The sequence below is a fragment of the Labeo rohita genome, chromosome 12 (assembly GCF_022985175.1).
Source record: "Labeo rohita strain BAU-BD-2019 chromosome 12, IGBB_LRoh.1.0, whole genome shotgun sequence".
Classification (NCBI taxonomy): Eukaryota; Metazoa; Chordata; class Actinopteri; order Cypriniformes; family Cyprinidae; genus Labeo; species Labeo rohita.
In genome coordinates, this window is record NC_066880.1 from 10,860,819 (window position 1) to 10,883,766 (window position 22,948).

Consider the following 22,948-nt stretch of genomic DNA (forward strand, 5'->3'; position numbering starts at 1 on the left):
TATATAACATCATTTTTTTTTTTTTTTTTTTTTACTATTATTTTTGTGTTTTGTTTTTTTCTTCAGACTATTCCTGCAGCATTTCTTCTGTTTTCAGTATGGTCCCCCGCTCATTCTTTACAGACACAAATATTGTGTATTGTGGCGTGTGTGATTCTGCATGTGTGTGTGGTGCAGAGAAAAGCTCAGGCAGATCGATGTCAAGTTCAGGTGTGTCCTCCTCCCTGGCTGGCAGAGCAGGGCCGAGGGGCCGAGCAGGCAGGAGGGAGGGAGGGAATTGACAGGGTACGTGGGAAGGAAGGGCTCGCTGTCAGCCAGACAGACCTCTTAATCCTATAGCCCTGGGGAAAGGGTGTGTGTTCGTGCACGTGTAGACCTATATTTGTGCGTGTATGTGCAAAATCTTCAAGCAGGGGTTAGTTGGTTTTAACACACCTCAGCTGAGCCTATTGTATCCATACATGTGGGTCTTGTGCCTGTCTTTGTGTTGGTTTGTGAAGGACAGCGTTTTATACGGCCGGTGTTTGCTGTAAGTCAGATGTCTTATTGTATATTTATGTGAGTATGACACAATGTGTGTGAGGGAGGTGGAGTAGTGAATCTGTCAGTGAGGTATCATACACACAAGCCTTAGCCTTTTCTTTCGGCACGCCTTCATTGTTTTCAACACTTCACTGTAAAAAACCCAGAATGGGGTGATTGCATCACCTCAGAGTTCGTTAAAGTAAAGCACACTATTTAGCCACATTCCATACAAGCCTGCTGTCTCTAGCTTGCATTCCCACCCTCCCTCTCTCTCTCTCCCTCTCTTTTTGGCATAGACTTTTGCATATATCACGGGCTGCCAGGCTAAGAGCCTGGGACTTCCCCACGCCACACTCCAAGCCTTTGATCCCTTGCTTTGGAGGTAACATCAAAAGGAGAGGCATAGAAAGGCAGCTACTACTGTGAAGTTCAATGTTCAACTTGATGGCTTGGCTGAGGGCTTTTTTTTCTGTACTGCTTCCCCCAGCTGACAAAAACACACAGTTTGTAGCCAAGGCTTTTTTTTCAGCGCATGTTAACCTTTATAGAGCACATCTGTAAAAAAACAAAACCCACCCCCAAAAACCATATAAATCTGCATGTCCGTGTCTTGCAGCCTTGCATGAAGGAGGCTTTGGAAATGGAGCCGGAGCATTGTTAACGCAGCGTTGCAATGAGTTGCATCAAGTAAACGAGTAGATTGGAGAGCGGATACGAGGCAGAGAAGCCGGGCTTCATGCAAGTTCAGGTGCACGCGTCATCATCAACTGTCAGAGTCTGTTACAGGCTGAAACAAAGCTTTGTGGGTTGGTTTTCAGTGCGCTATTATGATGAAACAAATGCTTATCTGAATGATGTTGTAATTGAATCACTGCTGTTTTTTAAGGTTCTGTCACACTAGAACTTCACCTTTCATACGCATGCAAACACAGGACAACAAAAACTCAAACTCATCCAATTGTCCATTATAGTGTCCAAAAATTTTTTGCATGCTCGAAGTCTGGTGTGACCAAGGATTAAGATATTTCCATGTTGGGACATTTCTATTAAAAGTTGTGTTCTGGTCTGTTGGTATTGGCTACTTACCAAGACTTCCTTGATCAGCCAGCTTAACCACAAATGCTGTAATTATTTGTTTTTTCTTTAAAGGAGGCCTATTATGCCCCGTTTTACAATATGTAATGAACGTCTCCTGTGTTCCCAAACTGTGTCTGTGAAGTTTCAGCTTTTTTGCTCATTTCAGCTCATTTTGAAAACTGAATTTTGAAAACGCCAAATTTGATTAAAAACAGAACCACGCTGTTTTTGTGTATGCGTCTTTAAATGCAAATGAGCTGCTGCTCCCCGCCCCCTTTTCCAGAATAGGACAGTGCCTTTACGGCTCATACCTCAGATGCTCTGCTAAAAAAAAACATCTGTTTGGTTTTGATTATCATGTCTATCGCACTGAAATCATGTGTTTTAAAGCCATATCAGTTTAAACTTCTGATATAAGGTTTTCTGAGCACACACATTCGAAGCACGCACACAGGAAGCAGCTGTCACACGGCATGTGAGTACTAAACAAAGTTCTCTTTCATGTCTAATTGCGCTTAAACGGTCAAATACACTCAAGTTTGTTAAAAACACACGTGAGTTACAAAAACAATCGGTTATGTCTGTGAAGGTAAACGGCTGGGAAAGAAATCGCCTGTTTATATTAGTTCTGTGTGGCAAAAGCATAATATAGAGTAAATAAATCAATAAATCCACTGCTCTCTTGTCTCTTCTGAAGCTGGGATGCTAAATAATGTTCTGTGTTTGTCTGTGCAGCCAATGACAGAACCGTTAACATGCTATGTTTGAATTTTCGGTATGGCGTTAGAACTAGTACACCACTGTCGCTTGTTAAAACACAATGGCGGCAACATGGGTGAAAATGTTCTGATTAAGGGGCGGTAGTATTATAATAAGATCCCTTGTCTACGTCACAGGGGAGCGAAATCTGACATGCTAATTTTTTTCACATGCTTGCAGAGAAAGGCTTATCAAAACAAAGTTACTGGGATGTCCTTTTTCATATTTTTTGGGCTGGTAGATGCACCGGGGACCCAATTATAGCACTTAAACATGGAAAAAGTCAGATTTTTATACATGTCATCTTTAAATTGGCATAAAACCAGCCTGGGTCAGATAAGGCCCGTCATTTGACTGAATGCGCACAAAGATGTGTTCTTGCATCAGGGAAAGTTGCATGAGCTTGACAGTATAGCACAGGTGCATCGTATGCATCTTATGAATAGACCTCTTAGTGTGTTCAGACTTTCACATGTATGGCATGTGTTACTGTTTAACAACGAGCTTTAGTTTTCACACTCATCATGCATTAGTCCCAGCTGCGTCCAGCTACACATTTACCTCTAATCAGCACACATGCACACGCAGACAAAAACAGAACCTGCAGCTCATCTGTGCAGAACTGAATCGATCATTAACGAGAATGCAAGACGTTTACCTGAAAAGATGTTTCTGCTGGAGCATTTTGGATTTATATAGAGCTTTTACACAGCTTATTTTTGTCCCAGTGCCCTGTCACCCCTCTGTTTATGGGTCGAGAAGACAGCTCTGTGGTTTGCCCAAGAGAGACACTGAGCCGGAGAGAGTTGCTTAAAGAGTGCATTAAAGATTCAGCAGTAATTGCTACGTGTGATGGTGTCTGTTGCCGCTGTTTGTGGATGGATGTCTGTGGTAATTAACAGAGAGGTGGAGGAAGGGTTATGTGTGTTCATAAAGCTACTAAAATCATTACCACGGTTTATTTGGAGGTGAAGGGTGGTCTTCATGGGGTGCAGAGGAGAAGATAAGGGTCGCACCGTCACCCACAGTGCTTCGCCTGTGGCTCCCAACGCATGACCTTCCCTGGGTCCTATTGTCATCTGTGCCTCTTCCATTTTAATGAGCTCTATTAACCAGTCCCTTATTTATTTATTTATTGGAGAGCAAAAGAACGGCCTTGTCCCTGAAGGTAGTTGTGTTCTCATGGACAGGTCGTTAGCATTGTTACTCCTTATGTCAGTAACCCTCAGTCGATTGCCATTTGTTATCAGTGGATACATTACTAACCAACAAAAGGTACAGTAAAACATTTAGATTTGAGTACTTGAGAGTGAGAGACCAGCCTGTAGTATTTGTGCTACATTGAGAGCGTTTGATGTTCCCTGAGTATGGTTAGGGTTTATGTTGTGGGGTGAAATCAGAAGGGTGTCCTGCGTTGATGCTTCTGACCTGCAACCATTTTGAATTTTGAGGCAGATAATGGTGCTCAGATACACTCAGGGGCCAGACCTTATGAATATGGAGTTTGGAGCGCTTCAAGGTTTATTTATGTGTGTGTGTGTGTAGGTTGAAACCCGTTTGAAGGTTGTTGTTGCTGCAGGAGGTGAAAGTAGTCTTTATTTTGAACTTGAGAGTGTGCACTAGTGTGGTAATTACCTCCTCATGGTGGCCAGGGGTGACCCCTATCTGTACAGTAAAGCTTATCCACAGCTGAGAGAGTGTGTGTGTGTTTAAACGTGAGCTCCAAAGTCCAAACTCCATGCCAACCCAGTGTTAACTCTACAGGACCTATGAGCAGGCACACCTAGCGCTAAGCCCTGCGCCCAGGCTGAAGATCACGTAGCTGGTAAGTAGGTCAGTGTATGAGATTCCACAGGGTAGGAATGAGACCTCTCTTGGTGTTGAAACACTGCAGGCTGTGTAAGTGTGCAGCTCTTGGGTGTGTTGCTAGGCCTTAGCTGCCTGTATGTCTCATTATGGGCCCTGCTGGAGGAGACACCAGCCACGAAGGCTAGAGCCTGCAGGGCTATTTATAGAGCGCTCTTAAGGGGCCCATAATCACCCAGAAAAGAGAGAGAGAACAAGAGGAAGAAAGAGTAGAAGCGGGGGGGGGGGCACGCTTTTTGGGGAATAATCCTAAAAATTATATTTCAAGAGTCTCGTTAAAAGAATGGTACCCAACCATATAAAATGACCATTTTAAGACCAAACATAAGCTTTTTTAGTTGACAACAAACCCTCCATGTTTCAGAACTTGTTTGTGCATATTAGAAATATTATTGGATCAAGTCTATGTAGTATTCCTCTGGTCTGCAATCACCAAATGTTATGTCAGCCGACATGGACTTTATTAGAGGAGCCCTGTCACTCTGTCCAACTGTCTCCATTAAAGACGGTTTGTTTGTTTTAATGCCTGCTCAAGCATGGAGGACGGCTGCTCTTAAAGAGCTAGTCTGGCTTTGCCAGAACTACTTTATGGCCTTACTTCTTGGTAGTATGTGCACACTAACACAGTGCCTAACACAGTCTGAGCTCTTCAGGTGATTCAGCTGCTGTTTGACTAATACACGAGCCAACACCTGCTACGTAAACAGAGTGCAAGTGTGGCCACATACGTCTGGTGCTACTGTGTTTGAGGTGCTGGATCAGATATTTGGGAATTGGGAATGGTTTAGCTTTAAGTGGAAGAAATACGTGTGTTCTTGCATTACTGTGGCACTTGTAAACTTAAAGGGATAAAATCTCACCCTCACCTTACTCTTACTCACCCTCATGTTGTTCCAAACCAGTATGTATCTTTTTGTGCTGTGAATCACGAAAGAACATTGAGGTCCAAAACATGGATTTCCATTAACTTTCTATGTTCGGACCAAAAATAAATAATAATAAAAATTATTATTTTGAATGTTTTTATTCAGGTAGCTAACTATAAACATGTTTATATCAATTTTGGGTTTAAACTGTGGTTCTGCTTCCATTATAGCACCCCTTGTGGCAGTGCTGAGAATGCAATGCAGTTTTGCGGTATGTTGGAGCAGTACATGAAATCAAACTAGCTTAGCTTGAAGCGTCCATGTTCATATACTTTTGTGGAGTATGTTTTAGGCCCAAGTTTCAAAAGATGCCTGCTTCGTCAACTGTTTGGAGGATCAGTTATAGAGGCAATGTGAAAGAAAAATGTCAGTGGGAGTTTATTATGAAGAAGGCCAAGGTGAGAGGTGAGGGGATGGAGGAGATCAGGCTGGGGTCTCTGGCTCTGTGCTGTCAGAGTGCTGAGAACCCCCCAGCGGTTCCAGCTTTGGAGTAAATACGGGCCCCGCGGACCCTCTCCCGCCCCGGGGCACACAAACCCCAGGCCTGCCCACATTCCAGCTTTATTTTCCTGGTTGCAGAATGCCTCAGGCAATCTGAGCTGGTGGGGTGTTCTTTTCTCTTTTTTTCCTTTATTTACTCATAAAATGTGTATTAGAAGAACTAAGCAAGTGTGAAGAGCCTTCGTGTAGACTAACTTTCGGTTTCATCTAGTGTTGAGCTACTCCTCCTCCTCTTCCACCCCCTCCACCCCTAGCCCCCACCTCCAGCATGCTTCCATCCATCCGAAATGAAGGCTATTTGAATGTTTCAAGCAAACATACAAAGAGACAGACACACACACACCCAAACACATGCTTTCTCTCTCTTTCCTCGCTCTCTCTACCTCTCTAGAGATGGGAGTCTCACAGATGGGCAGATCCCTTCTCTTTGGATCAGTGAATTTCAAAGAGCCTGTCTGGATCATTATTATGTCCTTTCCCCAAAAATTTCTCCTCTTGAGAGAGTGAGTGTATTAAGTGCGTGTCTGTATGTATCCATGCTTGCCTGTTCCTCAGCACCTGTGAACAAAACAATGGGCTTTTTATTGTTGCTTGTTCAGTGGGAGTGGTATTTATCATAATTCTTATGCAAACTTGTGTGGTTCTCTATGTGAACCCAGTAACAAGCACTCTCAAATATACTCTTTTTAGATTTTAATTAGTGTTGCCGCTTTTATTTACAGAGACAGGAAATAGCAAGAAGATGGTGGGAGGTGTGACCAGGAGATTACCTGAATCGCACTTGAACTTGGGTCACCGCACTGTGCAACATTTTAGAGCATGCACATTACCCACCAGGCCACATCTGATCAGTCAGTTTTAGTTTTCTTAGTTTAAATAATGTTAGTTTAACATTTGTATGCATGTGTCGTGTGTTAGTATCTGCATATGTTCTTGACCCCTGTGCACAGATGGTCTGGGATCTTCTGGGCCTGATTGAGCATCCGAATGCTTGCCAGACCCCCTTCCACTCTGGAATGGTGGCTGGGAATGCTTTCTGGTGCATTGGTTTGTCCCACGCTGGACAGCTGAAAATAGATCCACATATATCCTGAGCCTCTTTGGCAAAGTAGGCATCTGATTTGTCTGATTGTGGATAAGCCCTTGCTCTAAATCCAAAAACAAATCGAACATGCAATTTACATGGCTTAAATTTGGTTATCACATTCAGTTTTGTTTGCTTTAGTTTACTTACTGTTGCAAATGCTTCCATAATCCAGATGACTTTAGCTGTAGGCCTAACGTTGTAAAGTGGATTTCTGTTTTGGAATGGTTTTCCGTGAAAGGGTTTCTGCAAAGGTCATATTGCAAAATTCAACTCCAGAAACATTTTAGGTAAAAGATTTTGCCAGAAAACCTGATTAAGCAACTCGTAGTCTTTGGTGCCTACTCTCTCTCTGTCTTTCTGACTCCCTCTCTCTTTCTTTTTCCCAGAAGTCTCCAGGCAATAGAGGGACAGAGGGAGAGTTCATCCCTTTGGGAGGATTTAGAGGGCTCCCTTGTCTTTCACTTCATCAGAGACAATTGAGTCATTCATTCCTATTGTAGCTACACTGAGGCAAGGCAGGAGAAGGCGAGGCAAGGCTTGAGGGTTTGCTGAAGGGTGGGGGAGGCGAAGGGGAGCCCCTGCTGTTGGGGCCCCAGGACAGAGTAAGCACTCTGGGTACTTCTGGAGGCTGAGGGGGAGGGTACTGAGTTCTCCGGAGCTCCAGAGCAATTTGTCACATCAGAATAGCACTTGAGTTACGTGGAAGGGGGCCTCCTAGCTGGAGAGTTTTTAGTAGGCAGAGAAGAGGCAGGGGGAGGTCAGAGGTCATGGCCTTCTCAAACCCAAGTGGTGCATCCGTCAGCGGGCTAGGGGTGGTGTAGGGGGTTGGGCTGTGAGGGAACACTGCTGGGACTTTGGCACTGGTCTGGGCTCAGCTTTCCTTGGCATGCTTGTAAAACCTGCAGGAGGGATTAGACCAAGGGAAAGGTCTGAAGTGGATACGCCTGTCAGAGTACGGGCACTAAGCTTTCAGCACCCACACTGGCAAGGTGTCACCTTTCACCCCGTCCAAACTAAACGGCATAGTGCCGGAGCACAGGACATTACCTGGTCCTATCTACCAGGATATTACCTAGTCCTGCATGAACACACATTTCAAATTTGGCTTTCCTGTGCTGTCAACAGTAGGCTTCAGTATCCCAGCAATTGTTCGACTAGTTGGAGGTGGGTATGTTCAAGTTGAGGCTAAGGTAGGAGTCCTAAAGTCCCTCCAGGCTGGACCACAGGACTGCACCCTGCTGTGAATCCACCTCTAATTAGGTCTGATTCAGTGCTATTCTTGAAGACACATGAACAGTCTTAAAACTACTACAGTTTCTCTTCATGGGTACTTAAATGGCGAGCCGCAGAATCAGGCATTTTTTCTTTTTCTGTCTTTGGCATAGTGAAGCTTGGAATGTCCTCATAAGAAGAGTAAAATCTCGAAGGAGGCCTGGCAAGGTCAAACAAACTCCACCGATAGGCTGTAAGAAGGGAAGGCGTGAAGCTGTTTGATTGGATAGAGGAAGACAGAGAGTAGGAGCTGAAAGGTTGACCCTGATTGGTCAGATCTGGTCAGGCTTGGGAATGGATTTGATTCTGATTTGTGGTTCACTTGGGCCAAGTTTTTTCAGTTGATTTGGAGCCCAGTGGTTGATGTCCTGGCAGCATCGGAGGCCAAGTTACAAGGCCGACTGACTTGTCAGAAGTTTCCTTTGGGGATCTGATGAAGTATAGCACAGCATGCATTAGGCCTAAAAAAGAGCAGCGTTTTTTTTATGTAGAGTGTACTCTAAATTCATTTTTCATGTTATGGGCCCAAGCCTGCATCCAAAATCACGCCAAGGTTAAGAAATTGAGCCCCAGCTGCTGTGTCTACCCCACCTTTCTTTCTGTCTTTCTGTCCACCATTCCTCTGTCCATTTCTTTGTTTCTTTCCTTCTTTGTGTTGGAAAATGTTGCCTGATTAAATATTTTGCCATCAGCCAAGCCCACATGCAAATCCACTCAACTCTCCTATTTAGTAACATAGATAGTTTGAATGCTTATTTGAATTTATTTTGTCATTGAACAGAGCAGCGGTTTCCAGTGGTCACTTTTTACCTCAGTGTATGTTGCTATTCAGGTTTCCCAAAATAACAGCAGTCAGGGCCTTGTTAACCCCTGACCTGTGTAATTCAGCTAATACACCGGCCACACGTCAAGTGTTAGGAATGTGCGGACCCTCACACTTCCCTGATGAGACATCCACGACTTAGATAGCCGTAGAACTTTAAGTCCAAGTCACATGTTCACAGCCGGTTGTCTCTAAGCCTCCATGGAAACAGGTTAAAAGTTCAGGGGTCAAGTTCACTTGCTGTGGGCTAATGGACTAGAGACATTAGGCATACCGGTTTTGGGACAGTAACAGCAGGTTTGTAATGGGACACAGCATGTGATCTCAGCAAGTTAGAGGTCACTCAGCCACACTGGGTACGTGTAAACGGGTGGTCTGCGAAGCAGATCCTGGAGTCCATGGGTGAGAACAGACATATGACCTCAGAGACTGTGTCCATCAGCAGAAGAGGCAGAAGAAAGATGGAATGGTATGCTGACTTCCTGTCACTGAGTCAACTGAATAGGTAGCTCATACTTTTACCCACGGTTTAGTCATTACAACTCTTGGAAAGGATTGTAACATCTTTATTAATGTAAAAATGTGTGTAGATTTGGTCTTGGCAGACTGGATCTGCTACACTGCTGTGAAACAAGTAGACTTGCTTCTGCTAAATGCTCAGATCATAAATAAAGAACTTGTTGCTGCTGCTAGAGAGAGGAAAATCCACTATAGAAGATCTAGACAGGTGGTGCTGGGGAGGCGGGGGGGTTAATACGAGGACACACGTAGCACACAGACATGGCATTCATTGAATACGTTGTGGTTATATAGTTAGTATGTGAATCTGATTGGCTGGAAACAGTGAATTGAATTAACCAATTAGAGCGCAAGTATGAATGCAGTATATTTTGGGCGCGTGCCAGTTATAAACCATATGTTCAAAATATGTTTTCTCATATATTGAGATCTTTAAAATTATTTGATTTTACAGTTTGAGTTAGGAGTTTGAAAATGTCATGGAGCTCTTCATGGTCATTATGGTGATTGTTTTCATCTGTTGGCTTTAAGAGCGATGTAAGGGTTCACGAAAGGGCTGTTTGCGTGTGTACACTTCTGATAAAGTGCAGGTCAATCATTCATGGGGACAGTCGCTGCAGTGACTCAATGCCACACCCTTATTATGTGTACTGGGAAAAATGCTAAAGTCCACTTGGAATTCCAGAGACCAATAAAACATTTGTGCATGATTAATACAGGAAGAAGAATGAACATAATCACCTGGATGCATTTGAGTGTGCGGTTCAAAAAGTGCTGTTTTTCTAAACGACAAGCATAAGGTATAATTTAATCTTAACCCCAGTAGTTCCACCTCATGCATCATTCGACCTTGGATCTTTTTGACATGATTTTTTTTTTGTTTACTTTTGATTTCTATGTCACACATTTTTTTTTTAAGATATTTTAGCTCTTATGTTGTGTTTCCCTTTGTTTTCTGCATTGTTAACATGTTTTTCTTTTGTTTTTCTCCATTTTTTTCTTTCTGCCATCCAGTATCTACAGATGAAATGGCCCCTGCTAGATGTTCAAGCAGGAAGTCTTCAGAGTAGACAAGCACTTAAAGATGCCAGGTCACCTTCTCCAGCACACATCGTTGTAAGTAACACCCATGCGTCATTGCATTTACAAAGCTCTTTGTTCTACAGTACAGTCCATGAAAAACAAACTACTTCGGGTATCCTGTATTATTGGGTACTTTGGGACCTTACACTCCTCTCCTAATCCACAGTGGTCTAGTGACCTACAAAAACTGTCGACCAGATTGTGTTGGACTATTATACATCACATGGGTGTTTGTTTTGTAATGCGCTGGTCTGTAATATGGCTTCTTCGTGGAAACAAGCGGGTGAGATTTCAGTGTAGCTTAACAGAGGGCAAGACTGTCTTTTTACAGTGGAGACGGATAATTAACGCCCATGCTAAGCTTGGTTCAGGCAATGAGTGTCTGGAGCAGAGATGCTATGTTTATTTTGCAGTTTGGGTCCGTGAGTGCTGTTATCCATGTGTTTAACTCTATATTTACCACTCTTTTCAAATCTACAGACGATAAGGGCTTCAAGGTTAGCCACACGGCTGGGAGAAAATAATGTTACAGTGTTAAAACATCACGTTATTGATTCCTTTCCTTGGACAATAGACCAAATTTGATTTTGGTCTGTCCATTGTGGTGTAGGAGTTTGGGGCCTTCATTGCGTTTCCATAGTTACTGGAAGCAACAGAGTGCCTCCAAGGTCGTGTTTAGGAATACAAGAGAATAATCCATTGAATCCAGGTTAATATTTTGTCAGAGAGATAAACACGTTTTTAACATACTGGACTGAATTTTATTAGTTGTTCTTACTTTAAATAGGTGTGGATTGTTTGGTTGGTTGTGTACCAGGTTGTGGTATAATGATTCACAGTTACCTTTAAAAAGTCTGCGTGAAATTATAATGGGAGTTTTTTTTTTTTTTTTATATGTATGTGCCTATAGACCATGCATGTGAGTTTGTACTCCTAAAAGTTGACAAAATAACTTTTTAGCACATTTATGATGTCTTTCTCTTCTGGATCAATAGTAGAAAATAATTTGGCTGTGATGATGACTGAAAACTTTTGGCTATTAAATGTTTTGTATTTTTATGTTTTGTTTTGTTTTTTTTCCACTTGTATAATGCAATTTTTAGATAGACTACCCTTTAAAGGTTTGAGGCTGGTAAGATATTTAAAGGTTGATCAAAAATACAGTAAATGCAGTACTCTTGTCAAATATTACAATTTAAAATAAAATAATTAATGTATTATATTTATGTAATGACAGCTTTGAATGGTTGTGTGTGCGTGTATATATATGCCACTACAGTTGTAAGTATTATTATGAAGTATTAAATAATTCCTGGTGAATGAAGCGGCAGCTCTTTAACTGCTTCTACTGAACTGGTAGTAAACTATTTTTGCATTTAAACGTAGGGTAGCCATCGCATGTGCTTTTTTAAGAGAAAAAAAAGATTGTCCTCCCTCTCTGAATCATTAAATGTGTGGGAGGTAGTTAAGAACAGGCTCAGGTAAATACTGCACTTGAGTTTTATCCCTCTGACTCATGAGGCTGTAAATGCTTATCAGCACAGAGCAGTTTTCTCTATTGCCTTTTAAAACAGCCCTAAAGACCTACAGCGAGAGTGCAAGCTATTTTGCTCTATATGGTATTTACGGTCATTTATGTATTTAGTTCATTCGTACAATTTGTATCTGTTTAATCAAGACCTAACATGCTGTTTTGCATTATTTCTTCATCCTTCCATCTTTCCCTCTCTTTCGCTCTCCCATTCGTGATCTTTCTCTCTTGTGCTGACGTGTGTTTGATTTGATGTTTCCTTGGTTTGCATCATGCCGTTGGTGAATCTATCTGGAGACAGTTGGTATTGTCAGGGATAGATAACTGTGGAATGCCCTGAGCTGTATTTTTTTTTTTTTTTTTTCTTGTTTTTGGACTCAAGTTGGTCTATATGCTGCTGTACGTGAAGGCCTTATCAATAAATTGTCCCGTAAACAGTAGTTTCTCTTCTCTGTCGAATTGGAAGAACACCTGCCCACCTTGACCCATGGCTCTGAAGACGCCTGTCTGTCGTGGACTGATAAGAGCGCGCCGATGGCCGCGAGATAAGGAACATAAGCCGAAGTTCAAGTGACCCAGCAATCACCAATGAGAGAGATACAAATGCACAGGTGGACAGCGGGAAAGAGGAGGTGATACCGTAAAAGGGCAGCGTGACAATGAGGTAGATGAAGGGAGACTGATGAACGAGACGCAGAGAGAGACACAAATAAGTCTATAAAGTTTATATGCTCTAAAAGAGAAGTAGCACACACAAGGCAGATACTTGATATAAGTTCACACAGCAGCAGAATGCAGTTGTCAGTCCAATTTTAGAGTGCTAAATGTGGTTATTTTCGTATACTGTTCTGTTATAAACAGCGTTTTATAACAGAACTGACTCTTTAAAATTTTTATGGCTATCACAAGAATAAAAAAAGGGCTTGACATAGATTTGTTCATATATAAAGTATTCATATGAATAGCACTGTGCATGGATGCCTGTTCTGGCCTCAGAGTAAAAAACAAAGCGGGAAACCTTTTAAAATCTTTAGATTTTTGTATTGATGATAATCGTGATATTTAAATAATGAAATATCGTTAGCGTGTTAAATTGGGGTATCGCAATATATCGGTACTGACTATATTTAAGAATGAATAGTACACATATGATCATTTGACGCATGGAGAATTTGTGATTTGTTTCATCCATACTCAGGGTTGCCAGGTTTTCACAGCAAGACCCACCCAATTGTTACTCAAAACTAGCCCAATCGCATTTTGAAGGAAGTCCCTGGTTAAAAATCACATTCAGAGTGGTAAAATACACTTTTTTGGCAGGGTTCCCCTGGTAAAATTCCATTCCAGGGGATAAATATCACATTATTGGGGTCGTGTCAACCCACGGTAAGAGTGTTAGAGTAGCCCGATTTCGCCTGAAAGTAGCATACCTGGCAACACTGTTCATACTCGACACTGGGGGGCCTCTTGCGCAGGAAGTCCACAGACTCATAGGAGTAATAAAACAATTGACTTCCCAGAAAATACCTTATATGGACAAAATAGTCCAGCTGTTGCTGTAGCTGAATAAAATATGGAAAGAAACCGTTTAAGTAATGAAACGTGATGAGAATCAGCACACTATTGCAACAGTATGTGGTTTATCTGTGTTCTTCAAGCCATCTCAGGTATTTTCACATGGATAATGTATATGTATATCGCAATGCTAAATGACATAGCCTTTATCACTGTATAGAGGGTTTGCGCTTACGTTACGATTTGGTCAGTTACCCAGATGCGTGGCCATTTTGGTGCTACTCGGATGTAAACAACAGTTTGATTGCACTGTTAATGTACTACTGAATATGTTGTTCTGCTAATTTATGCTGTCTAAACCACAGAAAATGTGTGTAAGCTGCTATATCATATAGAGAAGGACTTAGTAATCAGGAAAGGGGCGCAATATTTTGACAGGTAAAGATGCGTACAGGCAGTATTAATTAAGATATCAGTCTAATACTTTACCTACCTGACAGGAAATGACAAGAACAAACATGAATGTTGTCAAGGTACTTGCTCTGGAAATCCTTGTTCAGTTTGACCTCAAACGCCTTTTGTTCCTCAGACAGTTTTTTGCACTCTTAACTTTTGACAGTCTATAGTACTCTAAATGTTTTCCTGGTCTGACCGATTAGTACAGCCCAAAACGTGACAATAATTGACCATTTTCAGCAGCAGTAATAAGCAAAATATGCGAGTTTCATTCAGTTCAGTGGCATTGTTTACATTCAGCGCCACCAATATGGTGGATTGTTGACTCTTGAAAACACTATAAAATACTACCAAATAAAGTTCATAGAAGAAAGTTACTTCACTTGATCGACTCTACAGTGCAAGTTGAGAGTAAAATATGTTGTAATTATCATAAGCTGACACTGGTAAACTAAAAACGGTTAGCATTTAAGTCTTTTCTGTTTAGTGTTTTTTTTTAATTACTCTGAGGTAGAGTTCAACCACTAGTACTTTTGTCAGTCATACACAGTAACTGTGTGACCGTAGTTATAGAAACAGTTCACACACAATCTTTTTTTGTTACAGTCACATGGCCATAGAGGTGCTACTCCACTCTATGAATAGAGCACAGGAAGTGACCCTCTCGTCTCTGTCCACGCCCATAGAAGGCAGTGCCAGGATGTTTAAAGCACTCAAGACCTCCGCAGGCTTTTCAAAGCCTGTTAGTCCCACACAGTCAGTGTGCATTTACTACCTGTTCACAAGTCATAAAGAACACATCACTGCAAAGTACCGCAAGCCGTTTGTCCCACTGCCATCTCCACTAACTTTTAATGTGATTTGTAAAGCCCATTCTTTATATAGACTGTAATATAGACATGACAATTCAGACAGGTAGACTGCAAAACACATGTGCTGTGTATTTGGCATTGGACAGAGCCTGAACTCAAGGACGGTATGAGCGGGGATCATGCGATTGCAATTCCAGTGGGAAGGAGCTGGAAACAACGGAACGATAGATTTCACCACATCTGTGACACATTGGCCATTCGTTCCGGGATCAGTTTCCTGTTCTCGTACTCTTTCTCAACTTGTATGCACAGCTGTCCGTCAGTGTTTCCCTATGTAGTGCTTCTTAGTGTACTAGACTGGTATAGCCAGATGTTTGACTCACAGCATTAAGTCTAGTCCTTTGCAGGTTTTTATTATGGTCAAGAGCTGTCTGCTTAGACAGGAAATGACAGTTTGATTAATATGTTGTCATGAAACCTTTGCATAGACTTTTTTCCCCAGTTTTAGTTTTTCCCAAAATTAATTTGTAATTTTTTTTAAATTAAAAATATATTAAAATATACAAAAAAATCATATTAATAATATTATACATTTTTATTTTATTATTATTATTATTATTTTTTTTGTCTGCACAATGTGGTAACTATACCTATGTTGAAGCTAGTGCAAGCATTTTGCAAGTCAGGTGACATGCTAAATTGTTAGTGAAGACTGTGTATGTGTGTATCAAACTCATTTTATTCAAATAAAATCATTAAAATCAAGGTTATTTGGTTGCTGGGGTAGTTTTAAGTTCATATTTTAATGGTACACTCTAAAATAATGCTGAGGCAAAAGGATACTCTCACACACACAACCTTATGCTACACGCTGTGTAATACACACACATACACATTGTCCTCTTGCTCCGAGTCTTGTTGAGACTGGACAATGTCTCCATTGTTTTCTGGGCTTTCGCAGGCAGCAGGGGACGGCTGGAGTGTTAACTATTTCCCCACGAGGCCCCACAGCAGCGTGCATATGCGTGCAAGCGCTATGTGCAAGTGAACCAACAGCAGGAAAACGCGGGAACAGTGAGAACGTAGGGAAAGGAGGAAGAATAGAAGGGGTGGAGCTTGTAAGAATAGCTGGAGGAGTCCTGGTCTGTTCCTGTATGGTAATTAGTATTTAGGAAGTGATGGAATGTGTTGTGTTTTGACAGAGTGGGACCTCCCATCTGAACCACAGTATGATGAGGGCATGATTGCTGTTTGCTGTCACAACAGGAGTCTGTCTGCTAGCTGAGTTCAAACCGTTCGTAGAGTTGAGTATTGATATTAATTTTAAAGAAATAAAGAGTAAACGAAATGAATCACACAGATAAAGCATGCAGGGCATTTTCCCAGACTCCAGCTGAGTAGGAGTAGCGTCTCAAGCTAGCACGGGGCCTGTAGTTTTTGCTGGGTAATTTGCTGCCTTTTTTTTCGGACTGAATGGTGGTGCACCTGGACTGGCTTGACAATGGCTGGGAGGGCCAGAGGCATGCTGGGAAACCCCAGCCCCCTCGCTGTTAATGAGGACCCCAGTGTCACAGCCACAAGACACTGAACCAACTGTCTTTTTCTTCTCTTCCTCCTCTTTTCCCTAGTATTTTTCACTTTTCTCACTCCCTCATTCTCCGTAGGGCCTCCGCCTTTTCCTTCCTGTTTTTTGGTGCTGTTTGGTGCATGGTGATGTAACCCCGGGACTGTTGTATGTAACTGTAACCGGACTTGTGCCGCTTCTGACAGAAGCAGGAGATGTCACTTGTCCTGAGACCTTTGGCCAAAGCTTGGAGAACATCTCAGCGTGTGCTCTTGTGTAGTGCGTGAAAGGCCTCCCCGGAGCATTTCCCTAACCAAACTCAAGGAATGTCAACAAACGTTTTTACGAGGGACCTGGTGTCAAGGTCATCAGCCCTTCAGCCTTTTATATTGTTATGTAACCTTGTGAGTGCAGGATGCTTACAGCTCGTGTGTGTCTTCCAATTAACAGGACCATTTGCAGGGCCAATGTATGAGATCTGTCTTGTATCTTTAATATCCCTCAAGTAATTGCTTCTCCTAGAAAGCATTGAGATTAAATGGAGCTTTAAATCTCAGATTTGTATCCTGAGATTTCCTCTTTAGTCTCCTTTAGAATATCAGAAGTGATCTGTCTGAACATACTTTCAGTGTCTGTTTGCTCGGATTATCTCATTTTTATGTGAAGTAGTTGGTAAAATTCAGTTTTATTTTATTTTTATTTTATGGTGTAAGAAGAGGCCAAATGAATTTTATCTAAATGCATGAACAATAAATCTAAAAAGCAGTTGTTTTAAATGTTGGAATAATGCATCACAACAGAATAATATATAGTATGAATAATGAATATTCATTTTGAGATTTTATGAATATTACATGTAACAGTGTTGGTAAATTCTGTAATATTAGTGCACTATATATTGTGCACTATAATATGACATATTGTGCATACATAATTGTTTCTGTTGTCTTAAGGTATTTTAGACGTGGAACATTTGAGATGCAATAGCATTTAAAAGTTTGGGGTCAGTAAGATTGTTTGACACTGAAGAGTTAATAATTGCTAAAAAAATTCAGCTTTGCCTTCACAGGAATAAATTAAATTTTAAATTGTAATAATATTTCAGAATATTACTGTTTTATAGGGCTGAGTTTTGACACAAATTTCACAATTTGATTTGATTTCAATTCTGATTCGCACGCTTGTAATTTGATTCAGTTTCAGATTCGATTTGTTTCGATTGCCATTTTGGTTTGATATTGATTATTTTGGATATATATCAGGTACAGTACATGCTAAATTTTCTAAATTTTAAGTAATGCTGTAAAATATACGTGAGAGTCAGTTGGTACATTACTATAATATTGAAGGTTAAAATGAACTAATTTGTATTCAAACGCTTAAATTACACTTACAATTTTTTTTTATAATAAAGTTACAAGTTTTTTGAAATATAAACATTTAAATGGTGGCTGTCACAAAAACTTGACATTTATTCAAAAATAAATTAAACACTGAAGAACAGTAAAAATGATAATGAACGTTATATGGTGCATATATTTATCAAAATGCTCCTCTAGAGTTAATTTTTCTGGCTGATTAATGAGTTTATAGTCACTTTTTAGTCACTTTTTTGTTTATAGTCACAAGGTAAATGTGACATGGCAGGACAATGTTCACAGGCTGTCATATTGATGTCTTTCCTCGGTTGAAACACTGAGCGAGTACATGAGACAGGATACGGATTTCAGTAAGTTGTACTTATTCTTTTAACATGCCTTTGATATTTATCCATGTTTTTTCCATGCTGAAACTGGTATTAAACCGATGATCAGTTCATGTGTGCTTCAACATAGCCAAAACGCTATTTAATGTTTTAATACTGTAAAAAACATTGATAGAATGTGAAATTTGAGACTTTGTTTCATATCAAAAGTAACAAAGCACAAAGCTTATTACGATTTATTGAAAGGGAAGTGTGCTACAATGCTTCGTTTGCAATTTGTTGCATAGGAGCTGTGCTACAATGCTTCTATTTAATGTTTGAATACTGTAAAAAAAAACATTGACAGAATGTGAAATCTGAGACTTTGTATCATATCAAAAGTAATAAAGCACAAAGCTTATTACGATTTATTGGATAGGATGTGCGCTACAATGCTTCATTCATTAACTGAAAACTAGCTAGACTAATCAATTCTTGGGATTTAAGAATCAATTTTGTTTTGTAAAAATGAGAATCGGTTTAAATCGAGAAATCGTTTTTTTTTTTTTTCACCCAGTCCTACTGTTTTATAGTTTAGTGAGCATAAGAGATTTATTCGAAAACATTAAAGAAGTCTTGCAGTCCCCAAACGTTTGAATGGAAGTTTATTTGAAACCAGCATTGCAAGTCTCTTGAGCTATGAAAGAGCAACATCTGAACAATGGATTTTTTCCTCCGTGAAAAAATTTAAGCCATTTCTAGTCTCGCTTTTTCTCAGACGACATGGTGCAACAGGAACGTGGTGTACAAAGCCTCAATGCCTAAAGCCACATCAGTACTCTTTTTGTCAGTCAGTTGATGTAGACACACTGCCAACATGCTAACAATATCACAACCTTAAATCACAGTAAACAACCATGCACTTGCGTATTCTGTGTGTGTTGTATGTACGCGAGATATGTTTGGGCTTGTACCTGGCAGCGGCCTGACACTGCAGTCAGAGAGGAAACAGACAGGGAAGGAGAGGGGTGGCACACACAGCTAGACATTTTTGTGGTTTTAAAAGTCATGCCTTTTGCCTTCATGCCCTGGTTGAGTGATGAGTGTACCATGTTCTCAATTTGTGACACGGGACGTCCGTCTTTGCCTTGCAGGGGCCCTTCTGCTTGGAATTCCCCGGACAGACCGATCTGAGTCTTCACCAATTACATTTGGTGAGAATGCTGAATTCCAAGTTTCTTGCAGCTGGCTTATTGATTGTTTAAATGAATTACCTGCTGGAAAATCCAGTTTCAGCTGGTTTTCTAGCTGGTTATTTCCTGCTCCGAGCTGGTCATTAGCTTAAGAAAGGTTGGGTTAAGGAACTGGCTAATGACCCGCTTGGAAGAGCTTTGACCAGCTGAAAACCAGCAACCGTGTTACAGTTCACCAGCTTAAGCTGGGTTTTCCAACAGGGTAGAGAATAGAGAATATCAAAACCATTACAATGAGAGATGTCAAAAGCTATTTAGTGTATGATGTTCTGCTGTATTTGATATTGTTTGTTGCTGTATTCTTGTTCTTTCCTGTGAAATGGGGTTGAGTCTGCTTTGCATTTGTACACACACTCCCACACACACCCTTGTGAGCAGACTTGGCTCTTGTGTTAGTTTGTGTGGTAATTGTAAACTGTTGCTGTCCTTTGACACGATGCTTTTTTGTCTGCAGCAGGATCCCTGTTACAATACACAGTGTTTGCGTGTAACAGGAAAGCATCAGCGCCACTCCAGCGGTGCAAAATTCAGCATCTCTGGATTCCTGGCAGCCCGAAATGCCTCTCGAGCTTCATCTTTGTCTGCTCGCAGGCCCCGTTTCAGCCTTGTTAATTATTTTCCTGCATCTTCCGGAATGGTGGCGATTATTTCTCTCTGATTTCTTTTCCTTTTCTCTGAAGCAGCTGGCGTGAAGAGGATGCTTTTCATTTGTAGCATCTGGGGTTGAACGTATGCCAGCGAGAAGTTAGGAGGTGGAGTGGTTTGTGTTTTTGTGTGCACACGCGCACCCGTATGTGTGTGTAAATGTCTGCGTGACTTGGTTGGCGTGGGTCGAGGTTAAGGATGTTTGGATGATACGAGGCCTTCTTCTAATTGTCCTCTTGTCCGTCGACGTGAGAGAACGAGAACGGCGAACGTGAGGGCCCTGTCTGGCACCGCTCTTCAGTTTTGATGTGGCGCGGAGTGACGCAACATGGGGCCACTGCCGCTGAGTGTCTCAATTGCGCCTCGGTCCCTCCTTGATGGACACAAACAGTGTGTGGAATTCGAAAGGGGGGCACGATGGGTAGCCTTGGTCTGCCAAAACTCAGCAGCGGTGCAAGGATCAGTGGGGCGAGCGATTGTTTAGCTCATCTCCTTGTGTTTAGGGCTATAGAGAAAGCTGTGGCATTGTGGGATGTGCTTGTCTTATTTTTGTCTTGTCCCTCAGGGTCATGTAGGTCATGTCGAGATGGTAACCCTCATTCTGTGAAAAGTCTTGGGAGATTTAAATTGGAGTCTAGCAATTTCTAAAGCCAAAGCCAAAGCAGCTTAAAAAATCTGTCAAGAGTTTAACAGAACAAGACAGAATTATTGCTCCCATACTAAGGATTTTATTTTATTTTATTTTATTTTATTTTATTTTATTTTTGTAAGCATAAAATGACAGTCTTTGCAGTTGTTTAAAGCTATTGAGAATTATTTTTAGAATATTAAAAGTTTTTTTTTTTTTTTTTAAATTAATATTTATTAAAATATTAAAATCTTTGTATACATTATTCAAAATAATTTTCAAAATATTTTACAAGGTATTCATCTAGGCAGAACTGTTGCTCCCACACTAAGGTTTAAGGATCTTAAATTCTCATTTATTTTATTTTATTTTTTGTAAAAATAAAATGACAGGCTTTGCAGTTGTTTAAATTTATTGAGAATTATTTTAACATTTTTTAAAATATTTCAAAATATTATTTTTAATTAATATTGTATTAAAATATTATTATAAAATGTTTAAAATAATGATCAAAATAAAAAAAAATCAATTTATTTTTAATTATTATTTTAACATTTAATTTATTATTATTTATTTTATTTTATAATTTTATAAATTATTTAAAATAATTATCAAAATATTCTACAAGGTATACATCTAGGCAGAACTATTGCTCCCAGGTTTTAGGATAAAATAAGTGCAATTCTGTTTTTTTATTTTATTTTATTTTATTTTATTTTATTATTTTTTGTTGTTGTTTCAAGTTATTTAGAATTATTTTTTTAAATATTAAATTATTTTAAAGTTTTAATATTTTAAATTTATATTAAATGAATTAAATTAATAAATAATAAATATTCACATTTTTTAAAACTATCAAAATATGTTACTTTTTTACTTAAATTAGAAAATAAATGTTAAAAAGTTGCTTCAATTTTATTTTATTTTTTAAAGTTTTCTTTGAATCCAGCCACAAAACTAGCTTTACCTTTCCATGGTGGTTTTTGCTAGTTCACACTGGTTTGATGCTGCTAGTAACTGTATGTAGCAGGTGAAGCTGGTTGAACAAAGTATAATTGTTGCTGGGTAAGCAAGTTAAGTCTAGAGGCAGTATATAAAAATCACAAAACAATGAATCTTTATGTGTTTTATTATTTGACACTAATTACAGGGGGCAGAAATGTTTTGTTTTCATAAAGAGTTTCTGCCAGAACTTGTTTGACAAGGTTCACCAAGAGTTCTTAAAGTAGTGTTTCATATCTGTTTGCGAAAGACTTGTTTGAATTGAAAAAATCCAAATGTTTGTCTACATGTCGCCCTAATGCCTCCATGTGTGTGCTATGCTGCACATGTTTGTGTGTGTTGTTTCAGCTAACTGGCAAGCAAATATGCGTGTTCCATGTTCTCAGTTAGGTTTTCAAGCTTAGTTGCACATGATTTCACACAAACCACAGCATGTTGCCGTCTTAGCGCTCTTGAGCGTACGTAGAGCGCTGCTCATGGTCCGTCTAAAATAGATAGAGCGCAGAAGGGATGGTGGGCGGGGAGGGTTTCCGAAGAACTGCAAGAATGTTTGGGATTTTTGTCGGGGCCAAAACTTCCACAAGGACTTCCTGTGGGCTTCTAGTGGAGCCAGACAGCATCGTGCTCCTCCTTCCCGAACTTCTGAGAATCTAAACTTTAATAGAAGAGCCATTAACACTTCCCCTCCGCACTGCACCTTTCTACAACACCTCCCCCACCGCACACGCATTATATTCGTGCACGGCATTGAGACGGCGTTAGCCAGGACTCGTACTGTATTAGCACTTGAGGCTGTTTCACAGGGAAACTTGTTTTGACAGAACTCCAGGTGTCTCATTGTTGGGCGTGCTATGGTTCAACAGATTTACCAATTAGTGTCGGGATATGGGCAGACGAGGAGAGGGGGGCCGCTTTTAGACTGTGGTTTGGAAGACGTGAATGTGGGGGGACAGCAGGCGAGAGAGAGTGTGATGGAATGACATGGGGCCTCGTGGACTGCCGAAGGGGTCATATGGTCAGAGAGGGACGCTTGGTAAGTTGATATGTGACCTCCTTTCACAGGCCTGTTATAGAGTAGCTTGGGAAAGTGGCTCGGAATGGAGAAAGAGATAGAGGAAGAGGAGGGGGAAGAGATAAGGACGAAGCAAACTTCAGTTTTACAGATAACAGGCGCGTTATTTTTTAGGAAAATGATTGAAACATCATTCATTTTAATGTGTTGTGTCTCGGCTGACGTCACTAATTCCTTTTACCCTCCTGCCCTTCGACCAACTTTTCTTGGTCTGTTTGATTCCTTTTGGTTAAAAGCTGGTATTTTACAATGTTATATATTATTATTTAATTAAATGATAATCCAATTATTTTTTTGCTGGTGCTGGACATAGACAAAATAAATATATTTATGGCCAAAATTATGTAA

The 22,948-nt window shown here is 40.5% G+C and overlaps 1 protein-coding gene across 15 annotated transcripts in view; it reads left to right on the plus strand.

Annotated features, from left to right (window-relative positions):
- Positions 1–22,948, plus strand: part of tcf7l2 (transcription factor 7 like 2) — a 92,405-nt gene that overhangs the window by 17,694 nt on the left and 51,763 nt on the right. For 6 of the 15 annotated variants that reach the window (XM_051124439.1, XM_051124440.1, XM_051124441.1 and 3 more), the window contains exons 4-5: positions 10,370–10,471; positions 19,155–19,214. The exons of 3 other annotated variants lie outside the window; for them this stretch is intronic. In XM_051124439.1, coding sequence (XP_050980396.1) covers positions 10,370–10,471; positions 19,155–19,214 — 162 coding nt within the window. The remainder of the gene's footprint in view (positions 1–10,369; positions 10,472–19,154; positions 19,215–22,948) is intronic. 6 more of the 15 variants (XM_051124443.1, XM_051124444.1, XM_051124445.1 and 3 more) reach the window with 1 other exon arrangement.